The sequence below is a fragment of the Kogia breviceps genome, chromosome 15 (genome assembly GCF_026419965.1).
Source record: "Kogia breviceps isolate mKogBre1 chromosome 15, mKogBre1 haplotype 1, whole genome shotgun sequence".
Classification (NCBI taxonomy): Eukaryota; Metazoa; Chordata; class Mammalia; order Artiodactyla; family Physeteridae; genus Kogia; species Kogia breviceps.
Genome location: NC_081324.1, coordinates 73,686,975 through 73,706,716, shown reverse-complemented (window position 1 = coordinate 73,706,716; position 19,742 = coordinate 73,686,975). Strand labels below are relative to the sequence as shown.

The following is a 19,742-nucleotide window of genomic DNA, read 5'->3' as shown; positions in this document are numbered from 1 at the left end:
AGGCCTGGCATTGGTTTCTTGTGCCTGGGGTGGGTAAAGCAGATACCTCAAGTCAAGCTAATTAAGGGTCAAAATCGGGTCCTGGCAGACTTTGGATGGCAAAGACACCAGCATTTGCTGAAGAATTCTCCCTATAGTCAGATTTCTCCAAAGGTGTCAAGTTGTCATCTTGGGTCATCTCTTAGCTCCCTTAAGGCTGGAAGGGTCAGAAACTTTTGGAGAAATAAAGGCAGTGTGACACATTTCTGCATATAGAACTGGCTTTGTTTCTGGAATTAAAACCTTCCTGTAGCCATATGAATTAGGAGAGATCACCATTAAAGAGCAATTAAGATTTCCTCTTCAAAATTTAAAACTTTTTAAGTAGTTGAGATGGAGCCATTTTATGGGCAGGATAAAGTCAAAATAGCATGAGGAACAATCAAAAAAATTATTCCCTCAGTAGCAATTATAATAACATTTGTTTTATTCTCAAGGCTCACCCAGACAGTTTTGTGGTAATATTCAAGAGCCTATAAGGTTTTGACTGGCTTATGGCCAGGGTTATTTCAGGACACTTATACTTAACTCCAGCTTGCTGCCTGGACTCCCTCAACTGGGTTCTAAATATCTTTTGTATAATGGACCTTAAACTGTCAAAATATAAATGCAGAATGTATTGCAATGACACAAAGGATTGGTCACATTAAATATGAAGTTATTGGTAAAGTGGAGAAGAGATAATAGGATCTAGGACTTCTGTAAATCATGTTTCATACTATATGGGCACATAAAAATTGAACCACATTACTCAAGATACGCAATTGTGGAGACTACATGATATTCTAAAGTGTGTAAGTGCTCACCTGATCCTGACATTTTTTGGGGTGCCATTAAATAAACATTTTAAGATATTTGTGTAGCTTACTGTGGAAATTTTAGAAATCAGTGGTTTCCATTTGCTACACGATACTACCTAGCTTAGATAAATCTTCATTTGAAAATTATAAAACTTTCTCCAGTGTATATATGGGATGTGTGGGGTTACAGAGTGGTAGTTCCATAAAGTGCACTGAGTTTCGGGCAAATAATGATAGAAACTAAACGTTACAGTTCCATCTTCATGATTACAGGCATTACAGGGCAGGGTGGGTAAAGGAGGCAAAGTGAACTCTTTTCTCCCCCCATTTAACCAGATGCAGCATTTTGGCACTTTTATGATACACAGGTTGACTTAATTCATTTACTTAAGTTGAAAGCTGGCAACAGCAAATCTTTGCAATTTAGTATCCTCCTGCATAGCCACTCCAAGGATCTTAATTGCTGAACTACACCAAGAGCTGAGATGGTGTTCACAGTGTTCTTGAAGCTTTCACATCTTAATATGAGATCTGACACCTCTTCTTAAGGTAGGGAACTGTTAAAAGCTGTCTTCCTCTTGGCTAACCCAGTCCACCAGCAATCTTAACAGTTAAGTTACTATATAAAAATAAAACTGCTCCCAAGCATTGATCAAAACTGTTGTGCTGGGAAACCTTTCCAAAGCATTATCTCCCTGAGAGAAAAGAGATCCTAACCAGTTGCTTCCATGAACAATAACCCCAGTACAGTGTACAAGTAATGTCCTTCGAAGCATAATTGAGGCAACCTTGGTCATCCTGACAAGCATATCAGCATTTACATACAAGATATATTTAAAACCGATCCCAGACCAAGTATTGCAACCATAATCCCATTATTTAGCACACTGAGTTCCTGCTGATGCCAAAGCCAGAAATTTCAAAGCAAAGAGTGATTTTTTTCATCATTTTTTACAAATGAGAGAAAAATACCAAGAAGGAGGACAGGAAACTCCTCTTTCCTAAATTCATCAAATCGATGCTATCTTCACAGCTTTAACTGACACGATCCAGAGTCCTCAATTTCCTGATTTGAGGAGTCAATTTTCAAGGTGACTCTCAAGGTCAAGAAGAGCTTTCAGGCTTTTCTTTGCCATGGCCCATGAACTCCAGTCCTTCGATAGGAATCTCCTTCTCCTTTATTGCTTTCTGATGGAAGAAAACACATGATAAAGGTCTACATGCAGGCTGAGGACCAACCTTTATAAAATGGTTCAAAAGTAAATCCAACTGGACCGTAAGGACTACCGAACATGATTCAAACCCCATGCTTTTTAACATAAGTAAGATTACAAAGAAATTAACTGTAAAACCAGAGAGATTGGAAAGAGTTAACATCAAAATTCAGAAGTGGAATTTAAACATTATCACCACTCTATTGTGACAGACGCAAGTTCAAATCAGTCCCAGGACTTACTGGCTATGTAACTTTGATCAAGCCTAACTTTCCTATCTGTATATTGGGTAAAGACAGCAGCTCCACCTGGAATTACTGAGGATGTTTTTTAAGTTAACTAATTGGGAGTGCCTTGCCCAGGGCTGTTCTTACGATTCAGATCAGTTTCACATTCACTGGGCTGGAATGAAGATGTTCTAGCTAGTCAAGAGAGAATAAAATAGGCCAATGAAGGGAATATAACAAAAGGAGATCCTCCATAATGTCTAACAGGCCAGAGAGGCTAACACCCCTCCTTGTCCCTCAGTAATACTGGAAAAGTGCACCACCGCAAAATCCAAGGCAACTTGATTCTAGTGAACTTCGACTAATCACTTCCTATTTCTGGGCGTGAGTGTTCCATGCATAAAATACGAATAACTATGCCCACTTTGCAAGTTCAGGTTGAGCACCAAATGAACCAAAGAATGTTACTGGGCTCCGTAAAAAGTAAAGTGCTGCAAAAATATTTAACTTTGTCATTCGGAGAGATACCAGGCAGCCTTGGTGACGACAGGGCAGAGAACTACTGTTACTGGTCTCATTGAGGCTTTTCTTCACCCTGCCAGTCCCAACGCCCTCAAGATACGATGCGTGAGGCCAGGGACACCTTGAAGAGAAGCCGGTGCCTGGGGTAGAGGCGAGAAGACCTGGGCCTCAGCTCACCTGAACACACTGCTGGTAGCGCTTGAAGAGGTCGGTGCACGGGTCCCCGGAGCAGTCCCCCTTGAGGAATTTCTCGGCAAACCAGCGATTGAAGCACTGGTCGTACTCACGCTTCATGTCGGTGCAAGCCTCCCCTACGCTGTTCATGGCGTCGGCGGTGGCGGCGCTCTCGGATGTCATCACTTTTAAGCGCGTCGCTAGGCTTTACGAGAGGACGCACTACGGAGGCCGAGAGGGAGAGAAATGTGGGCGCGGGCCGTGTGGCTGGGCCTTCGAGCGTCGGCGGGCGGGCGCCGGGGCTTCCCCTCCAAGGCCGATCCTCAGGTAGAGGCCGGGGCGTTTACGCGGGTACCGAAGCGGGGCGGGAGGCGGAGCAGTCCCCACCCGTGACCCAAGCCCTCCGCCTCATCCTCCCCCAGGGAAGCCGCCGGGTCACGGCCGAGCTGATTGAGCACCTGGAGCGGCTAGCGCTTGTGGACTTCGGCAGCCAAGAGGCCGTGGCACGGCTGGAGAAAGCCATCGCCTTCGCCGACCGGCTCCGCGCCGTGGACACGGACGGGGTGGAGCCCATGGAGTCAGTTCTGGAGGACAGGTAAACTCGCGACTATGGCCCTCGAAGCCTTGCCTGTGGCGCCTTCGTTCCCAGTTAAGGTGAAGATTAGTGTCTCATTTCACAGAAGCGAGATGCGAGAACTTGGCCACGGTCAACCCGCGGGTGCTTTCACTCTTTCCCTTGTTCATTATGGATCCTGTCCCTCCCTTCTGGAATCCTCGAGGGCTCCCAGTGTAACTAGGAACAAAATCCGAACTGCTAAGCTTCACTTTCGAGGCCCAACTTCCTAGACTCCCTCCCTACCGCACCGAAGTACTGCTTTTATCACTCGAACCACATTGGCTTCTTTACCGTTTCTCCAACACGCCAGATTCGTTGTTCCTCTAGGATCTTTGCATTAACTCCTTGTCCTGTCTGGTTTCCTTCTTCTTTTTTTGGCCGTGTGGCATGCGGGATCGTAGTTCCCGGACCAGGGATCGAACCCTCGATCCCTTCAGTGGAAGCGCGGAGTCTTAACCACTGGACCACCAGGGAAGTCCCAGGGTTCTCTTCTAGTATTTTCCCTGATTATCTTATTTTTGTTGATTTGTAATGTTTCTTGTTAATAGAATGTGTGAGCTCATGTCTGATTTCCTTGCTGCTGAATTCCTGTCTCAAAAATTTTAAATGTACATATTTTCTGACCTAGTGGTTCCCTATGGAAATATCTGTGAAAGTGCATCAAGATGTGTTCACAAGCGCCCAGGGTATGCAAATGTTTATAATACAAAACAACAGAAAAGAAACCAAAAAAAAACCCAGAAACAATCTAAGTGTCCTTCATGGCTAAATGCATCATCATAGTACACTGGAATATTTGGCAGTTAAAAATAACGAAATAACTATATATGCTGATATGGAAAGGTCTCCAAGATATACTTAATAAAAAAGGCAAAGTTCAGGACATCGTGTATGGTATTACCAATACTTTATGTGTAATCTATTTTATATACTCTGGTGTATGCATTGTTTTGTTTTGTTCCCTGAAAGGGCATGCAAGAAACTATTAACGATGATTAGTGTTAAAGAAGATGGGAATGCAGAGGGAAGTGTTTTTTGTTTTTTGTTTTTTGGCTGTGTTGGGTCTTCGTTGCTGCGGGCAGTCTTTCTCTAGTTGTGGCTAGCGGGGGCTACTCTTCGTTGCGGTGCGTGGCTTATTGTCATGGCTTCTCTTGTTGCGGAGCACGGGCTCTAGGCACGTGGGCTTCAGTAGTTGTGGCACGCGGGCTCAGTAGTTGTGGCACACGGGCTTAATTGCTCCGTGGCATGTGGGATCTTCCTGGGCCAGGGCTCAAACCCATGTCCCCTGCATTGGCAGGAGGATTCTTAACCACTGCGCCATCAGGGAAGCCTAGAGGGAAGTTTTAACTTTTCATTTTATACCTAGGGCCCAAAACACTAATGCCTAAGGGGGCAGAGTAATAACCCAAGTAGTGAAGTAGTGTAAAGAAACAGGGAGGGGTGGGTCTTTGACAAAGCAGCTTATGAATACTAAAAGGGTGCAGCCTCTACCCACCTCTACCAATTGTTGCCAAATCTTAATACATTTTAAAAGAAAATGATCTTTTTTGAAAAGCAGACTTGTTTGCTGTTTGGGACTGCATCTTCTTAGAAAGGATGGATATGTAGCCTATAAGGATATGGGCAGTCTACAACTCTGTCCTAGCCTTTTTCTGATGGAATTTAAAAAATAAACTCCTGGTACAGGTGGGAGAAAGAAAGCTGCCATTAGTCAATGCCGGTAGGGAGAGCCACACTTATCTGTAACCATAACCTTCATGTAAAGTGCTTGCTAGCCTCATGGTCTCACTCCAGTCTTTGATTCCTTCAAATCCTCTCTTTTATAATCTTGATGCTTACGTCTAGGGAGGTTAACCAATTTGCCCGAAGTTACAGTGTTTCAAAACAGAAATCTGATGTCATTCTCCTACCCAAGCCCTTCAGGTGGCTTCCTAGTGCTCTTTAGGATAAAAAGGAAAGCTTCACCATAGCCTGTGGGGCATCATTTAACCAAGCTTCTGCCCACTTCTTCAAGACATCGCTTTCCCAGAGCTCTCCATTCTTTCCCCTTGTTAGAATTCTGGGCTCTTGCCTTTACCCCCATCTCAGCCTGTGCATTCCTTTTTTTTTGGCCTCACTGTGCGGCATGCAGGATCTTAGTTTCCTGACTAGGGATCAAACCCGTGTTCCCTGCAGTGGAAGCGTGAGGTCTTAACCACTGGACTGCCAGGGAAGTCCCCGCATTCCTTTCTTTTTTTTTTTTTTTTTGCCTACTTAATTTCCTTTCTTCAGATTTCAACTGCCACTTCCTCAGGGAAGTTTTCATTCTTCTGTATTGACTCAGGTTCTCTTTCAGGAACTGTGGCTCTCATGGTATTCAGAAGGGCTGTAATTTTACATGTATTTATACATCTATTTAATTGATATTTGATTCTCTGCCCCTCTCCTACTGCTCGTTCACCTTACAGGGAGCATGTCTGTTATTGCACATCTTCATCTAGCACTGAGCAGACACTCAGTAAATGTTTGTTGAATGTTCTTTATTATCTATGGGAAAGGTGGGAATAGAGCGCAAAGAGCAGCCAGAATTTCCCAGGGCATCTAGAGGGTAACTGTAAAGAAATGCAGCTATTACTCAGGGAAGAGTTTGTGGAAAAGATGGAGAGGGATTTGGTTCTGGTAACTGGAATAGTGACTTAGTATTCATTGATTTGCAATCTTGCCATAAATTAGGAAACCAGTTTGGGGTAATGATTCCATTTTAGATGTGACATTTGTAGGATTTTCATGTTTTGAATGTAGTGCCTTCACTGACATTTGAAATGGAACCCAGTTAAGTGAAGACAAGTGTTAAATGGTTTTAGGTGATAGCCGCACTAGCTGTAAAGGTCCTGACTGGCTAACAGAAATCTCTTGCCCCATTAATAACCTATCATTTGTTTTGAGCTAAAAAGCATTAGCATGATTATGTACCAGGCACTAACATTTTATATGCGTTATATATCAGTAATCACATATAATCCCGAAAGGCAAATACTAGTATCTCTTTCATAGATGAAGAAACCAAGGCTCGGAGAGGTTATATAACCTGCGCCAAAATTTCACAGGTATTAAGAGGAGAATCCAGGACTTGGAACTCAGAGCTTCTCTCAAATACTGCTCTAGATATTCTCTCTAAAGTCAGCCCCAGGAATTCCCTGGCAGTCCAGTGGTTAGGACTCAGTGCTTTCACTGCCAGGACCCGGGTTCAATCCCTGGTCGGGGAACTAAGATCCCACCAGCCTCGTGGCGCAGCCAAAAAAAATCAATCAATCAATCAATAATAAAGTCAGCCCCTAGAAACTTTATCCTTTTTCATCTCAGATCCAGAGACTGACTCAGGTGACATCTCTGATTGTAGCCAAATAACTTCAATGCTTAGGATGTCCCTCAGAGCCTTATTTGCCAAATCGATTAGCTCTCATTTCAGTCTGCATGAAACTAGAGATAAATTAAAAGGCTTGTAGATGGAAGTAGAGTGATGCCCAGAGAAACAACTCCTGGCAGCCTGATAGCAGGGAAGAGGCAGAAAGAAACTAAAACAACAGCAGAACTGTTCCTTTGGTCAGCCCAAGGGCCAACAGAGGCACTTCTTCTGCCATGCTGCCATAGTGCTTTCCATGAAATTAAATGCATTTCCCACAGTTACTGGTTTAAGTGCCTGTCTGTGAGCTTTAGAGGGCAGGGATTTCTAATTCACAGTCAAAAGTTTTCTCATCCAGGGTCTTTCATCTGACTGAGGACACAGAAAGATCAATGGACTCTTTTTTCAAGTCTCCCAAGGATGGTACATAACTAACAACTAGCCCAGATGCATAGAAGTTGCCCTACATATCTGGACTAAACGCTCTTATAATAGAACCCTGACTGAGAAAGATGAGGTGAGGTAGACATTCAGTCAGTCATAATTGATAGGCACTTAAAGAGCTCATCTGGTCCTGTTTGGTGTTTTATGCATGATTCCAAAGTCAAGAAAAGTTAAGCAACTTGCCAAGTGAGGGGTCTGCTTGGTGTGCCATCCTCACAGAGACCCTGTGTTCAGTAGCCTATGTTTAAGAAAATAGGGAGGTGTGGATTATTCTGCAAACAACTCCATCTTAAATAGTAATTAGGTGGAAATGTGTGATATTTAAAGAGGTGAAAAAAAAAAATGAGGTGAATTTTGTCTTTCTGGAAACGTCACTTAATAGGAAACCCAATTACCAAATGAGTGAACAAATCAATTGCTACCTACTGTTGGGAAGCAGTAGCTTTTAACCACCTCTTGGCAGTAGTATAGTCTTTTTTGTCAAAATCTCCAAGCGCCCAGGAACAATTAGCAGCCTCCAGTCCCTATGGACTGGGAGGGTTGTGAGTGATTATAGCAGGTTAAGTGCATAGGTATTCTCTGAGTGAGTAGTGGGGACTGAGGTGTACCTGGGGTGTACAAAACTTTTTGAAAAAAGAGCAGGTGCTATTCAGCGCCCACCTCCTTTTGCCCTGAGAATGCAAGCCCAGCATTACCAGACCTCCTTTTTAAACATCATTTCATTTAATTGTCCCAGCAATTCTCTGAAGCATTTTACAAACAAGGAAACTGATACATGGAAAGGATAAGTAACTTACATACAGGCCACGTGCAGCTCTGGGGTTTGAATTCTGCAGTGGCCCAGTCTCTTAGCCAACAGCCAATATTTCTGCCCAACAGAAATATAAACCCCAGGAAGTCCAATGGTCACCTTTACAGATTACTTTTATTTTTGTTCTCCAAGTTTCCTTGAATGAGTATGAGTGCATAATCCTTGTATGGTAAAAAAAAAAAAAAAAAAAAAAATGTCGTGCAACCTTCACTTTTTTTGGCAAGAAGCTTAAGGTCTTAGAAAGATCATACTTGTTCAAGGTGACACAGTTAAGACCGTGCCAGTCCTGGAATAGAGTCCAGCTTTCCACTCTTTGTACCAGGAATAAATGTTTATCGTGTCTTGCCCAGGGCTGGGTGCCCCAAAGAAATAGAAGAACCAAACCTTTCCTAAAAGAATCTTATCATTACAACTTGGCCTTCTATGCAGCCTCTACCCAGATGTTCATGTCACACCCTTGCCCCACTGTCCCATTAGGTTTAGCCCGCAGTCTATGTCTGGCTCAGAGCAGAAAGAGCTTGGCTGCTACCCTCTTAGTGATTGAGCAGACTGCTTATTTTTCAGCCCAGGTATCTGGAAGCCAACTCAAACCTCTTGTCAGCACTTTTAAACCTTAAAACAGTAGTGAAGCCCCATAGATGTGTTCAACTCCTGTTTGGTTTCACTAGTTTGCCATCTGGATAGTTTAATGAAACCACTAAGCCCCCAAATGAGTGTGATATTCTTAAGCTATGTTTGTGGTACATCTTGCAAGGGCAGGTACTTTTACATCCACAAAGGTGGTTGCGATGAAAAAAGCACTCATCTTAGGGGTACGAGAACCGGGCTCGGATCCCAGTCCTGTCACTTCACAGCTTAAGTTATTTATAACCACTCTTGAGCAAGTTTCTGCACCTTGCTCATTTCCCATCACCCCCACAATCCAGCTGTTTCTCTTTTTGTGTGTACATATATATTTTTAAAAAATATTTATTTATTTATTTTTGGCTGTGTTGGGTCTTCGTTTCTGTGCAAGGGCTTTCTCTAGTTGCGGCAAGAGGGGGCCACTCTTCATCGCGGTGCGCGGGCCTCTCACTATCGCGGCCTCTCTTGTTGCAGAGCATGGGCTCCAGACACGCAGGCTCAGTAGTTGTGGCTCACTGGCCTAGCTGCTCTGCAGCATGTGGGATCTTCCCAGACTGGGGCTCGAACCTGTGTCCCCTGCATTGGCAGGCAGATTCCCAACCACTGCGCCACCAGGGAAGCCCTAAAGTGTATACATATTTTAAAAATATTTATTTATTTGGCTGTGCCGGGTCTTACATGGGATCTTCATTGCTGTGTGCAGGATCTTTAGTTGTGGCATGCGGGCTCTTTTTAAAATTATTATTATTTATTTATTTTTGGCTGCATTGGTCTTTGTTGCTGCGCATGGGCTTTCTCTAGTTGCAGTGAGGAGCTACTCTCCGTTGTGGTGCGTGGGCTTCTCATTGCAGTGGCTTGTCTTGTTGCAGAGCACAGGCTCAGTATTGTGGCACACAGCTTAGTTGCTATGCGGCATGTGGGATCTTCCTCGACCAGGGCTCGAACCCGAGTCCCCTGCATCGGCAGGCGGATTCTTAACCACTGTACCACCAGGGAAGCCCAGCATGCAGGCTGTTAGTTGCGGCATGTGGGAGCTAGTTCCCTGACCAGGGATTTAACCTGGGCCCCCTGCATTGGGAGCGTGGAGCCTTAACCGCTGGACCAGCGGGGAAGTCCCAACCCAGCTGTTCCTTGACCATGGTTAAGGAGTGACATCACCTGTTCTGAGGACCTGTCCCTCACCCAGGCTGGGTTAGGTCCCTCTATCTAGTCCCTTGGCAAGCATTGCTTACCCCTGTTAGATTTAATATATTATACTGTAATTGCCTTCTTACCTATCTCCACCAAAAGCAACTTACCCCTAGTAATCATCAAAAATATTAAACATATCAATCCTGAGGAATAATTACCACTTACCTCACAGGGTTCTTGGGAGAATTTATAAATGGTAGGCTGTTACTTGGTTTACTGTTGACTACAGCTCCTCCATCTTTGAGCAGTGACTATAACTCAAGAATATGCTGCTCCCTTGTTCTCCCATACTTGACCCTCTCCACCCATGCCCTAGAAGTCATGTTCTGAGAAGGTAACCTTAAACTTCTGGTTTTGTAGATGTCTGTACTTGAGATCCGACAATGTGGTAGAAGGCAACTGTGCTGAAGAACTACTACAAAACTCCCATCAAGTTGTGGAGGAGTATTTTGTGGCTCCCCCAGGTATGTGCTGCCCAAAATGGCTTAACAGACTGTCCCACAGTAAACTAAGAATGCAGTAGGAACTGTGAGGCCCAGATTTGCTATGTGAAAGCACTTTGACAAGTATAAAGTGGCAAAAGGGTGAAGGAAGTCAAAAGGTAAAAACTTCCAGTTACAAGTTAAATAAGTCCTGGGGATATAATGTACAGCATGGTGACTCAAGGATGTTAACTAATCTTGTGGTAATTATTTTGCATTATATACATGTATCAAATCATTGTGTTACACACCTTAAACTTATACAATGTCTGTCAATTATCTCAAAACTGGAAATAAAAAAAACATGTATTAATAACAATAAAAAACAAAGTATATACAGGTGGTGGCACTAAGGTGGCAGTAGATTCCAGGGGTCACATTCACCTCGGGGCCAGGTGTTAACACGAATGAGCAAAACAAAAACAGGACTGAGGCAGGGAGAGATGTGTAGAGTGGCAAATCTGGAGCTCAAGCTATGCCTAAAGGGGCGGCTGGCATGCGCTGCTTCTCATTCAGTGCCAGGCAAGAATGGGAGCCCATTTTCCCAGAGAACCTGGACATCTGGCATTTTGTGTGCTATTTCCCAAATTTTAAGTGTTAATTCAAGATTTAAAAGAATAAAATACCATGAAAATAAAACATACCTGCTGCAAGCCAGGTGCATCCTGTGATCAATTTGCAACCCCTAGTGTGGAGATTTGCATCTTTAAACCTCACTGTAACTATTTTAAAACTCTGGGCCAATAATAAAACCCAGAACCTTGGGTAGCTGAACTGCAGACAGGTGAGCCCTCAGAGCTGCTGCACCCCTCTGGACACTGGAGAATGGGACTAGCCTAAGCACTCCAGGTAGATGGTTTTCCAAGTGCCAGCTTCAAGTTCAGGAGATGCCCCTCAGTGGAGAACAAACACCAGTTCTCTGGCTCAGGGAATACCTCTTTGATCAAGACCAGCCAATTAAAGAAAAGCTCTGGTTGAAGCAAGGATGGGAAGGAAAGCTAAAAAATATTTTGAGCTCATGCCTCTGATAAACTAAACCATCTCAGTTAACTGTGGAGAGAAATAAGACTTTCTAATCTCTCAATCTCAGTGTCTGATAGTTGTTGCTGTTTCAGCAGACATACCCATTGATCACATATGCTGTTTCTCAAACAGAACCTTGTGTCAGACTTTGCTTCTTGGGAAAAACTGAGTTCACAGTCACAGTCTCTCCTTCCTCTCCCATATGCATACAAATGTCTAATTAACCCGTCTCTGCTACTTACTGAAAAGTGTGCATTGATTAGGCTTCACTTATAACTGGTTCTTTAAGATACTCATAGTTAGAAAAACAGTGTAATAGCTACACTTATTTCCATCACTTATTTTTCATGACAAACCAGTTAGCTCAGCGTAGAGCCAGCTGGAAAGCAGGCTCAACTATAACATTCCTTTTTGTTATTGTTTTCAAACAGGTAATATCTCTTGGCCAAAGCTGGATGAAAAAGAGCCCTTCTCACACCGCTGAGTAGCTATTCTGGGAAGGGGTGCCCTCTAAAAACGTGGAAGTGCAATGACTATTTTGTTACAAACACTAATGTTCCCGCTTCCTTCAGTCACCTGAAAAAAGTGGTTAGGTATCTCTTAGTAACTAACTCTTTTGAGGACAGAATTGGGGAAGATCTAGCCAAAATAAGGCAAGTAGTCCCTGATACCAACGGAAGTAGAAGGTATTGCCAGTTTCCAAGGAAATGGATCAAGTGTGCTCACAGGCTGTTCTGTATAGAAGACTTTATCCCCTCCCCAAAAGACTGTCTACCAAACTGCAGTGAATTTTTCTATTTATGTAACTGTTAGACGTTGCATCTGATCACTATGTGACAACCTGAGTTATCCTTTTCAGTTGCTGCTTCCATTGACTTGAGCAGCCTTTTATCTTTACTGAACACACTTAAATTTGTTCTTGGGTACCCACTTTGTTCCAAGCAGAGGGCTGACTTTCTGCTAAGGTTAGGAGGCAGCTTTGGGAGGTGATGGATGTTTATGGCCTTCATGGTTGTGATTTCATGTGTGTATACTTAACCCCAAACTCACTGAGTTGTATACATTAAATGTACAGCTTTTTACAGGTCAGCTGTATTTCAATAAAGTGGTATAAAAAAAAAAAAATAGCCCTGGGCCTGTGACAAAGTAGGCCCCCTGCCCCATGATTACTGAACTGAACAGAATCCAAGACAGTGGGGTTTTTTGTTTCAGGTTTTGTTTTGTTTTTTAAAGCTCAGATACCAGGGACAAATGAGACAAATTTAGGAGTGAAAGTGATAAAACCAAAACTTTTTTGGTTTTTTTTTTTTCCCTAACCAACTGCCAAAGTTGGTTTTGGCTAAGAATTTCCCAATGATCTTTATGCTGATGCCCACTTTTAAAAGTCTGTTTTTAGCCTTCCCATTCCCTTCCCCTATCTGCAATGCGCCCTCTTTCACAGTTGGCCTTGAATTATAAGAGAACCCTGAACCTGCCCTTGGGATTGATGTTCTCAGACCACCATCAGAGCAACTATCTTTATCCCCAAATAAAGTAATCCACTCCTGCTCCTTACCAATTGGGTACAAGCTGCCACTACAACTCAATGGTTTGTTTTTTTTTTTAAACTGTATCAGTGTGCCTGTTTGGTGAAATCTGTGAACGTAATTAAGGACAATCACACATGTCAATTACTAAACGTTTAAAATATATTTCTAAACAGAATGGGCCGACTTAAGTCACAGTAACAGCTGATCTCTGTAGAAGAGCAACCCACAAAGATACAGCACTGGTTTTTTTTCCCATCATCAGGGGTGAAAAATATACAACTTGTTTCTGAACCAAAACCATAATTTCTGCAGTTAAAAACGTTTCACTGCTAATATGGCCCTGGTAGAAATTATGTAGTTTTATTTCCTTAAAAAAAAAAATTAAAAAAATTTCCCAAGACACTAAATCATCAATCTGGAATGTAGATTCTGAGCACAAAGCAGCTCAGTTCACCTAAAAAATAAAGAAAAAATTCCCATCACCTGTCTCAGTAGGGTCTGAAAGGAGAGAAGTAGTGTGGGGAACCCCTGCTTTGGTATGGAGAGTCACGGCCCCTTGACCCAGACCGAGACCGTGAGTAGCCATAGCTGGTGCTTCTCTCTGGATAAACGCGTATGTAGGAAGTTTCACCCTGAAATTCAAACAAAAGGTAAAGGTAAAAATAAGACCCAGAAGAATAAAGCACACCAACACCTAACATGGCTGCCTAACAATAAGAGTTAAGTATTGAGCATTTACTGTTTGCTTAGCACAATGCTATCTCATTAAACCCTCCAATAGTGCAGAAGGTAGGTATTCTTGCCCAAGGTGATACAAATAAATGGCAACTTGATTATGTGGTAAATAACTCAGCTACTAGCTACTACTGTTAACTTATCTGAATTCCTGCCACTAATCTCCAGAATCTAAGAACTGTAAAGGATATCAGAGGTCAGGTATATAGTTTAGTCCTCTGCCACCTCACGTATGCATCTTTGGGTGGTTACCTATGGAAGGAGCTAACCTGTATTTCGCACCTCCCAGGTGTCAGGACCTGGGCTAGATGCTTAGTTATCTTCCTAATTTAGCTTCCTGGCAAGGCGTTTAAGATAATGCTATTATTGTGACTATTTTGCATATAGAGGAGGAACCAGGGTTCGGAGTAGGTCAGCTAAGATTTTAATAAGCAGCAGAGGAGTCATGTCCAGGCAGGCCTACCTCCAGGCCCTTTGCCCTCAGCCAGCATTCTCAGATCTAAAGACCCTAAGATGAAAGAAGCCAGATGCTTTTTCCCTCAGTGAAGTCAGTAATTTGATCACCCTTACTGAGACCCTGCTTTGTAGTATAACTGACGACCAGGTGCTGTTTTGTTTCTGCTGCAAATTCAAGTCCTAGAGGACAGTCTGAGCAAAAGCACTGTTAACCCATGCAGCCTCCAAGCCATAAAGTTAGGGAATTATATGAATCCTTAGAAAAAGAAATGGGCCTAGAAGTTCATGTCCTCAGACATCCCTAAACCCCATAGCAAGTCAGGACAGGATAACCAGAAAAAATGTCCAATTGGTGGTCTGGTATCTGGTCTCAATGGTATCAAAGGAATAGTCACCATCTAAATCAGACTGAGATCCAAAGCAGCAGCCACCTACTTGAAAGGAAGTACATCAAGAACTAAGTCCTCAGGGCGAGGTGATGAACAACAAGAAAATGCCAAGGGCTCAGGTTTCAAAGAGGCTCCTGCATCACTTTGGGAAAGGCACAGTGAAGTGACAACTCAGCCCCAGTAGCAGTACCTAGAAGGGCTGAGACGATGAGGTTGGCTTGCAGAGCCCAGACTAGACCCAAAGGTGGGGCCATAATTATTAGGTTCATGGAGGGACACTGCGGATTAAGCCAGTTGTGAAACGGTGTTATCATGGAATAGCTCACCACATTATGACAGACTGCACCAGTATTCTCTCCAGGTTAAAAATACTATGACTGCAGACTTCTCTCTGTTATGACCCTGCAGGGCTTAGGCATGATGAATTCCTTGGCTTTGTCCACATAAGATAGATCTTTAATGGTATTGTGAGGTCCTCAAATGGCAAACGCATGGCCTGTTGCTACTTCTGCTAGGTCAGCTTCAGGTGGAGTGGTCTAGGTACAAGCTCCTCAACAGAAGGTGGGGACCCACCTCATGAGAGCGGAATTTGGTGTCATCCAGTTTACGCAGGGCATATTCCATGTCTTCTTTTCTGAGATATTCAACCATCCCCATTCCATCTTTCTGCACATCTGCGTAACAGACATCCCCAGCTTCTCGCATATGATCTTTCAGGTCCTGCCAGCTGCCTGATGGAGGAAGTCCTAGGCACAGAGAACATAAGAGAAGAGGCCACATCCTTCATCTATGTTAAGAGCCATCAAGACCTAGGGTCCCTTCTCCATCAATCACTACTTTTAAATCCTGAGGGTCCCCAAATCACAAATTTTAATAAGGGACACAAAAGCAGAGAAGAACACTAAAGTATGTGTGGAAAACCACCATAAGAAGCTGGTCCTAGGATAATCTTCCAGAGACCAAGCCTTTCCGACAGACCAAGAAGTTCATCCCGTTATAGGTTTAGTACCTCTAAGAATTCAGAGCCTCTCTTTCTTTGTTCTTCATAATTAATAACAAACTCCCAAGACTTTGAGTTCTAATTTTTTCCATTATGAAATTTATTGGTACCAATTATTTCTTGGCTGACTGGGTTCCCAGGACATGGGAATTTTGAAACCATCCAATAAAATACCCAAAGTGTAGTTGAAGTAACACAACGAAAATCTAAAGTTTGTTTTCTTGTAGGTGTGAATGACTGACAAACTAGACAAAGTACCTCTTAAAAGATCACCAATACTCTTCAATACAGTAGGGGAAAAGGTAAGACTCAGACGCTAAAACTAGTTGGGAGTCATACAACCCTACCTGATGTCATGAAAGGGAAATGTGCTCCTGCTCTCAAAGGCTGTGTTTACCGCTCACAGCTCAGGACTGCAGCCATTTCCTAATAGTTTTCTAAGCAGGATTTCAGAGCAGCATGGAGAGAAAAAAAGATATGTATGACATCCTGAAGGAGGGAATAGAGTTCTGGGGTTAAAAAATTACAAAGGGACACAGATAGGCAGATACTGACAGTATCACTCTCAAGCACCATGGGAGTCTGATGTGACTGTGTGACATTCACATCTAAGACAGTGCCAGGCTCCTCAATACACTTCACTCCACCAGGGCCCTAAAACACCCCTGCAATGTGCAGAAGGCCCCAGGTTTTTACCAGTGTGTTAATATTTCAAAAAGATGCATAAACCTCTGAGCTTAGCATTTCATCACTTGTCAACACTAGACATTTCATTCTATACTTTGCAATACAATCACGAAGACTCCAAGTTGTAGTTTTGGTTTCTTTTTTACATAATTCCAAAACCACCACAAAATATGGCCTATTTTAGGATCCAAGGCTAGGTAATTTGTTCAAATCTGGCTTCTGCAATGTCTTTCTAGCAAGTCCGACACCAGGGTACATTCCAAAAGAAAATGTCTTTAGAATTCCAGCTCAAGGGGTTTTGCCATCATCTTCCCTTTCAACATTAGAAAACTCCATTATAAGAAGAAAGTTTATGTTCTATCAAGGCTGCACTATCAGTGCAATTTCATTGGCAAGGTACCTGCCTCACTGGTAGGGCTTCAGACTGTCACTGTGCATGGGCTGTTGAAAAGAAAACCCCACACATCCCACGCACTGAAGAATAACAGCTAACATTTCTTGGAGGCCAGACTCTGTGCTCAGTATTTTACATGCATCATCTTATTTAGTTTGAAAGGAACATACCTGAAACAAGAACTCGGAAATCAGATCTTCTTGTAGGAGGCCCATTCCTCCCACCACGGGGCCACCCACCCCGACCTCCGTAAGTCCTGGGGAACTCCACACGAAGCCGGCACTGGCCATAATCATAACCGTTCCTTCCATAAATTGCATCCTCAGCATCTCTGCAAAGAAAAGTTTGGAGTTAGTGCTGCTCAGGAGAGCCGAATGACTTCCCAGTGAGGAACATGAGTAACAAGAATAAAAAGAAAACCTCAAGTGAGGAAAAAAAACAAAAGAACAAAAACCCGGAACTTGATGCACTACTGCTTTGGTTTGAAGACCTTTCATGATATTAGAATTAAACTTTACAGCTGTCACACACAGGGTTCTCCAGGTATGAAATGATAATGAATAGATAAACAGATAAGAGAACTAATTCAGAAAAAAATAAACTGTTGACAGATGATTGATTTTGCCAATAAAAGTGTTTCTCTAACCTTGGTGAGCTGTTTCTCAAAATGCACACCACACACTAGTCCTTTAATATTCTTCCTCAAGGCCTAGTACATTCAAGTCTACAGAAAGAAAAACCCATTTAAAAAGAGGTAAGGCTCAAAAGACAAATGCAAATTAGTGTTTTGTGAGGAATATGGAATTCCTTCAAGTGTACCTTTTCAGCATGGTTTGGAGGACTAAGTTGTCAAAACCACTCTGGGTACAGTTTCATCAAAAGAGGTAAATATCCAATAAAGTAATACTTTAAAGTCTTTCCTAGGGCTCTAGGAGAGTTAGGAACACCAAGCTGGTTCTCCAATATTGATAGGAGAGAGAATGCCCTCAGAGGTTGAGAAGACAAACAGCTGAAGACATACTAATGAAGGCAGCATTCAGTTGTCACAGGCACATAAACGCGAATCAAGATTCCAGTCCCAGGATTAAGAGCAAGGAGGACCACATCCAGTTCATCCCTAGCTATATTCATAATACAGTGGGAGAGAGGCAGAACTGCCAGGGTTTAAGACTGAATAAAAACTGTCCTCAATTCAAATCATCCTCCTGCTACTTACTAGTAGTTATCTCTGGGTAAATATGTGATCAAGATTTTACATGTGAATGTGAGTAATATACCTGTCTCACAGGGGTTTTGTAAGGATTAAATAAGATACTACGTGTGCAGTGCTTTGCTTGAAACTTGGCATCTAGTGATGACAAAAGATAGCTTTTCATTATGAAAGGAATGAGGGAAAAGATGACATCATACAGTAAGTTTGTATTCGACAGGGCAGGAGGTTCAAATCCTACCTTCCCTAGTACCCTTCCCTTTTATCAACTCTAAATCCTGTTACCTCATCTGAAAATGTGATTAGTAGCACCTAGTTTATAGGCTGTTGAAAATGCTAAATAATACATAGTATGGTACATGACACATAGCAACTTAAGAAACACACGGCAACTGTTACTAATAGAGGTGCAACCTTTTCCTATGCCTAGTTCCATTTTTTGAGGCAAATGGCAAGACACTAAGGAATAAGCTCCGTCAGAGTCTTCAGGCATCAAAGCCTCAGGGTGCGTCCAGCCTCCTCATCTCAGACGCTCCCCTTGCCTCGTATCACTCCCCAAGATGGGCAGGACACCCCAGGGGCAGTCCTCAGTAGTGAAGCCCGCAGGGCGCAGGCTAGGCAAAGCGCTCCCTCAGCCAGTGCTGGAAACCAGCGAGCGGGCTCCGATTTACCCCGAGTGTAGTAACCAACACAGTGCGAACCAACAAGCGCAGTGTTGAAAGTTCCCAGGCCTTTTCTGGGGCAAGGGCCGACACTCTTTGCAAAGTCACAAAGACCCCCTTTGAGCCGGTTTCGGGATCTAGAGCTTCCACAGCCTCGGGGCCCTTAGCGTGTAGCAGTGCCTCCCTTATTAGAGAAGGAATAGTGAAATCAGAGACCCCCATCAGACTGTTTTAGAAGTTATCCCAAATCCCTGACGCTTTTATCAGAACGAGGCCCTGGCCGTGTGGGGCGGGGCGCGCGTGGATGGAGATCCGTTCCATCAAGGAGCCCCCTTTACGCCCTCCAAAAGAATCCACACCCCGGCACTGTGCCCCCCACAACGGCGAGTCCCAGCTGGGGAGCGGAGTGGGCAGGGAGGGCGACCCTTCCCTCCTCACCCAGTCCTCTCCGGGCCGGCTCAGGGGCCAACCTTCCCAAACCCTGGGCCGCTCTCTCCGAAGGGTGCCTGTCCGGCCGCGAGGGAGAGAACGGGCATCTGTACCATCACCGAGGTCGGTCTGGGTGGGCTTGGGCCCTCGTAAGACCCGGCTTTTGTGTTTCTAAGTAAAAAAAAGAATAATAGAGGAAGTGACGGAGCAAAGGACTACCCGGAGCCCCGCGGCGAGAGGAGGCCTCAGCCTCCACCCGGGGGCGCCGTGAGGGGTCTGCGGCGAGGGGGGAAGGGAGGCCCTGGAAGGGAGCGGGGAGAGAAGGGAAGGCGGGAGCCCGGGGCATCGGGCCGGCCGGCGGGCTGGCGGGCGGCGCGGGGCCCTCACCGCGGGTCCTCGAAGCGCACGAAGGCGAAGGGCACGAGGCCGTGCCGGTTCTTGAGCTCGATGTCGCGGATGCGGCCGTACTTGTAGAAGAGATCCTCCAAGTCCTTCTCGCGCACGTCGGTAGGAAGGTTCCCCACGTAGATGCGTCCGTCGCCCTCGCCGCCGCGCTCGTCCGCCCAGCCCGACATCCGCACCGCCCGACGCCGCGGGCCTGCCGCAGCTCACGTCCCCGCCGCCGCCTCAGCCGGGGTCCCCCCGCAGCGTCCCCGCGGGCTCCGAGGCGCTCAGCCGCACAGCATTGTGGGAACGGGAACG

General features: G+C 44.3%; 3 protein-coding genes across 4 annotated transcripts; 1 reads left to right on the top strand and 2 right to left on the bottom strand.

Annotated features, from left to right (window-relative positions):
- Nucleotides 1–1,086: 1,086 nt before the first annotated feature.
- TRIAP1 (TP53 regulated inhibitor of apoptosis 1) lies at nt 1,087–3,321 on the bottom strand. Its single transcript, XM_059040605.2, has 2 exons — nt 2,980–3,321; nt 1,087–2,027 (listed from the first exon to the last, which is right to left on the bottom strand). The coding sequence occupies exons 1-2, from the start codon at nt 3,157–3,159 to the stop codon at nt 1,944–1,946; spliced, it is 264 nt and encodes an 87-aa protein (XP_058896588.1). The 5' UTR covers nt 3,160–3,321; the 3' UTR covers nt 1,087–1,943.
- On the top strand, nt 2,883–13,103 carry GATC (glutamyl-tRNA amidotransferase subunit C). Of its 2 annotated transcripts, XM_059040601.2 has the most exons (4): nt 2,883–3,303; nt 3,399–3,571; nt 10,405–10,508; nt 11,981–13,103. In XM_059040601.2, the coding sequence occupies exons 1-4, from the start codon at nt 3,223–3,225 to the stop codon at nt 12,031–12,033; spliced, it is 411 nt and encodes a 136-aa protein (XP_058896584.1). In that variant the 5' UTR covers nt 2,883–3,222; the 3' UTR covers nt 12,034–13,103. The 2 variants fall into 2 exon arrangements, with proteins under 2 accessions (XP_058896584.1, XP_058896583.1); XM_059040600.2 differs by lacking the exon at nt 11,981–13,103 and having other exon boundaries at nt 3,146–3,303; nt 10,405–10,621.
- Nucleotides 13,104–13,219: 116 nt separating this feature from the next.
- On the bottom strand, nt 13,220–19,740 carry SRSF9 (serine and arginine rich splicing factor 9). Its single transcript, XM_059040598.2, has 4 exons — nt 19,428–19,740; nt 16,910–17,070; nt 15,232–15,404; nt 13,220–13,710 (listed from the first exon to the last, which is right to left on the bottom strand). Exons 1-4 carry the CDS (start codon nt 19,613–19,615, stop codon nt 13,567–13,569), a joined length of 666 nt encoding a protein of 221 aa, XP_058896581.1. The 5' UTR covers nt 19,616–19,740; the 3' UTR covers nt 13,220–13,566.
- Nucleotides 19,741–19,742: the final 2 nt, after the last annotated feature.

What these genes read in the sequence shown, in the direction of transcription:
- TRIAP1 (XM_059040605.2), bottom strand. Translation starts at nt 3,159, where the DNA reads ATGACATCCGAGAGCGCCGCCACCGCCGACGCCATGAACAGCGTAGGG. An exon ending in GCTACCAGCAGTGTGTTCAG is followed by an intron (nt 2,028 to 2,979) that starts GTGAGCTGAGGC and finishes TTCTTCCATCAG; the next exon opens with AAAGCAATAAAGGAGAAGGA.
- GATC (XM_059040600.2), top strand. Translation starts at nt 3,223, where the DNA reads ATGTGGGCGCGGGCCGTGTGGCTGGGCCTTCGAGCGTCGGCGGGCGGG. An exon ending in CCTCCAAGGCCGATCCTCAG is followed by an intron (nt 3,304 to 3,398) that starts GTAGAGGCCGGG and finishes ATCCTCCCCCAG; the next exon opens with GGAAGCCGCCGGGTCACGGC. An exon ending in GAGTCAGTTCTGGAGGACAG is followed by an intron (nt 3,572 to 10,404) that starts GTAAACTCGCGA and finishes CTGGTTTTGTAG; the next exon opens with ATGTCTGTACTTGAGATCCG.
- SRSF9 (XM_059040598.2), bottom strand. Translation starts at nt 19,615, where the DNA reads ATGTCGGGCTGGGCGGACGAGCGCGGCGGCGAGGGCGACGGACGCATC. An exon ending in GTGCGCTTCGAGGACCCGCG is followed by an intron (nt 17,071 to 19,427) that starts GTGAGGGCCCCG and finishes TTTTCTTTGCAG; the next exon opens with AGATGCTGAGGATGCAATTT. An exon ending in TTTCCGAGTTCTTGTTTCAG is followed by an intron (nt 15,405 to 16,909) that starts GTATGTTCCTTT and finishes CTCTGTGCCTAG; the next exon opens with GACTTCCTCCATCAGGCAGC.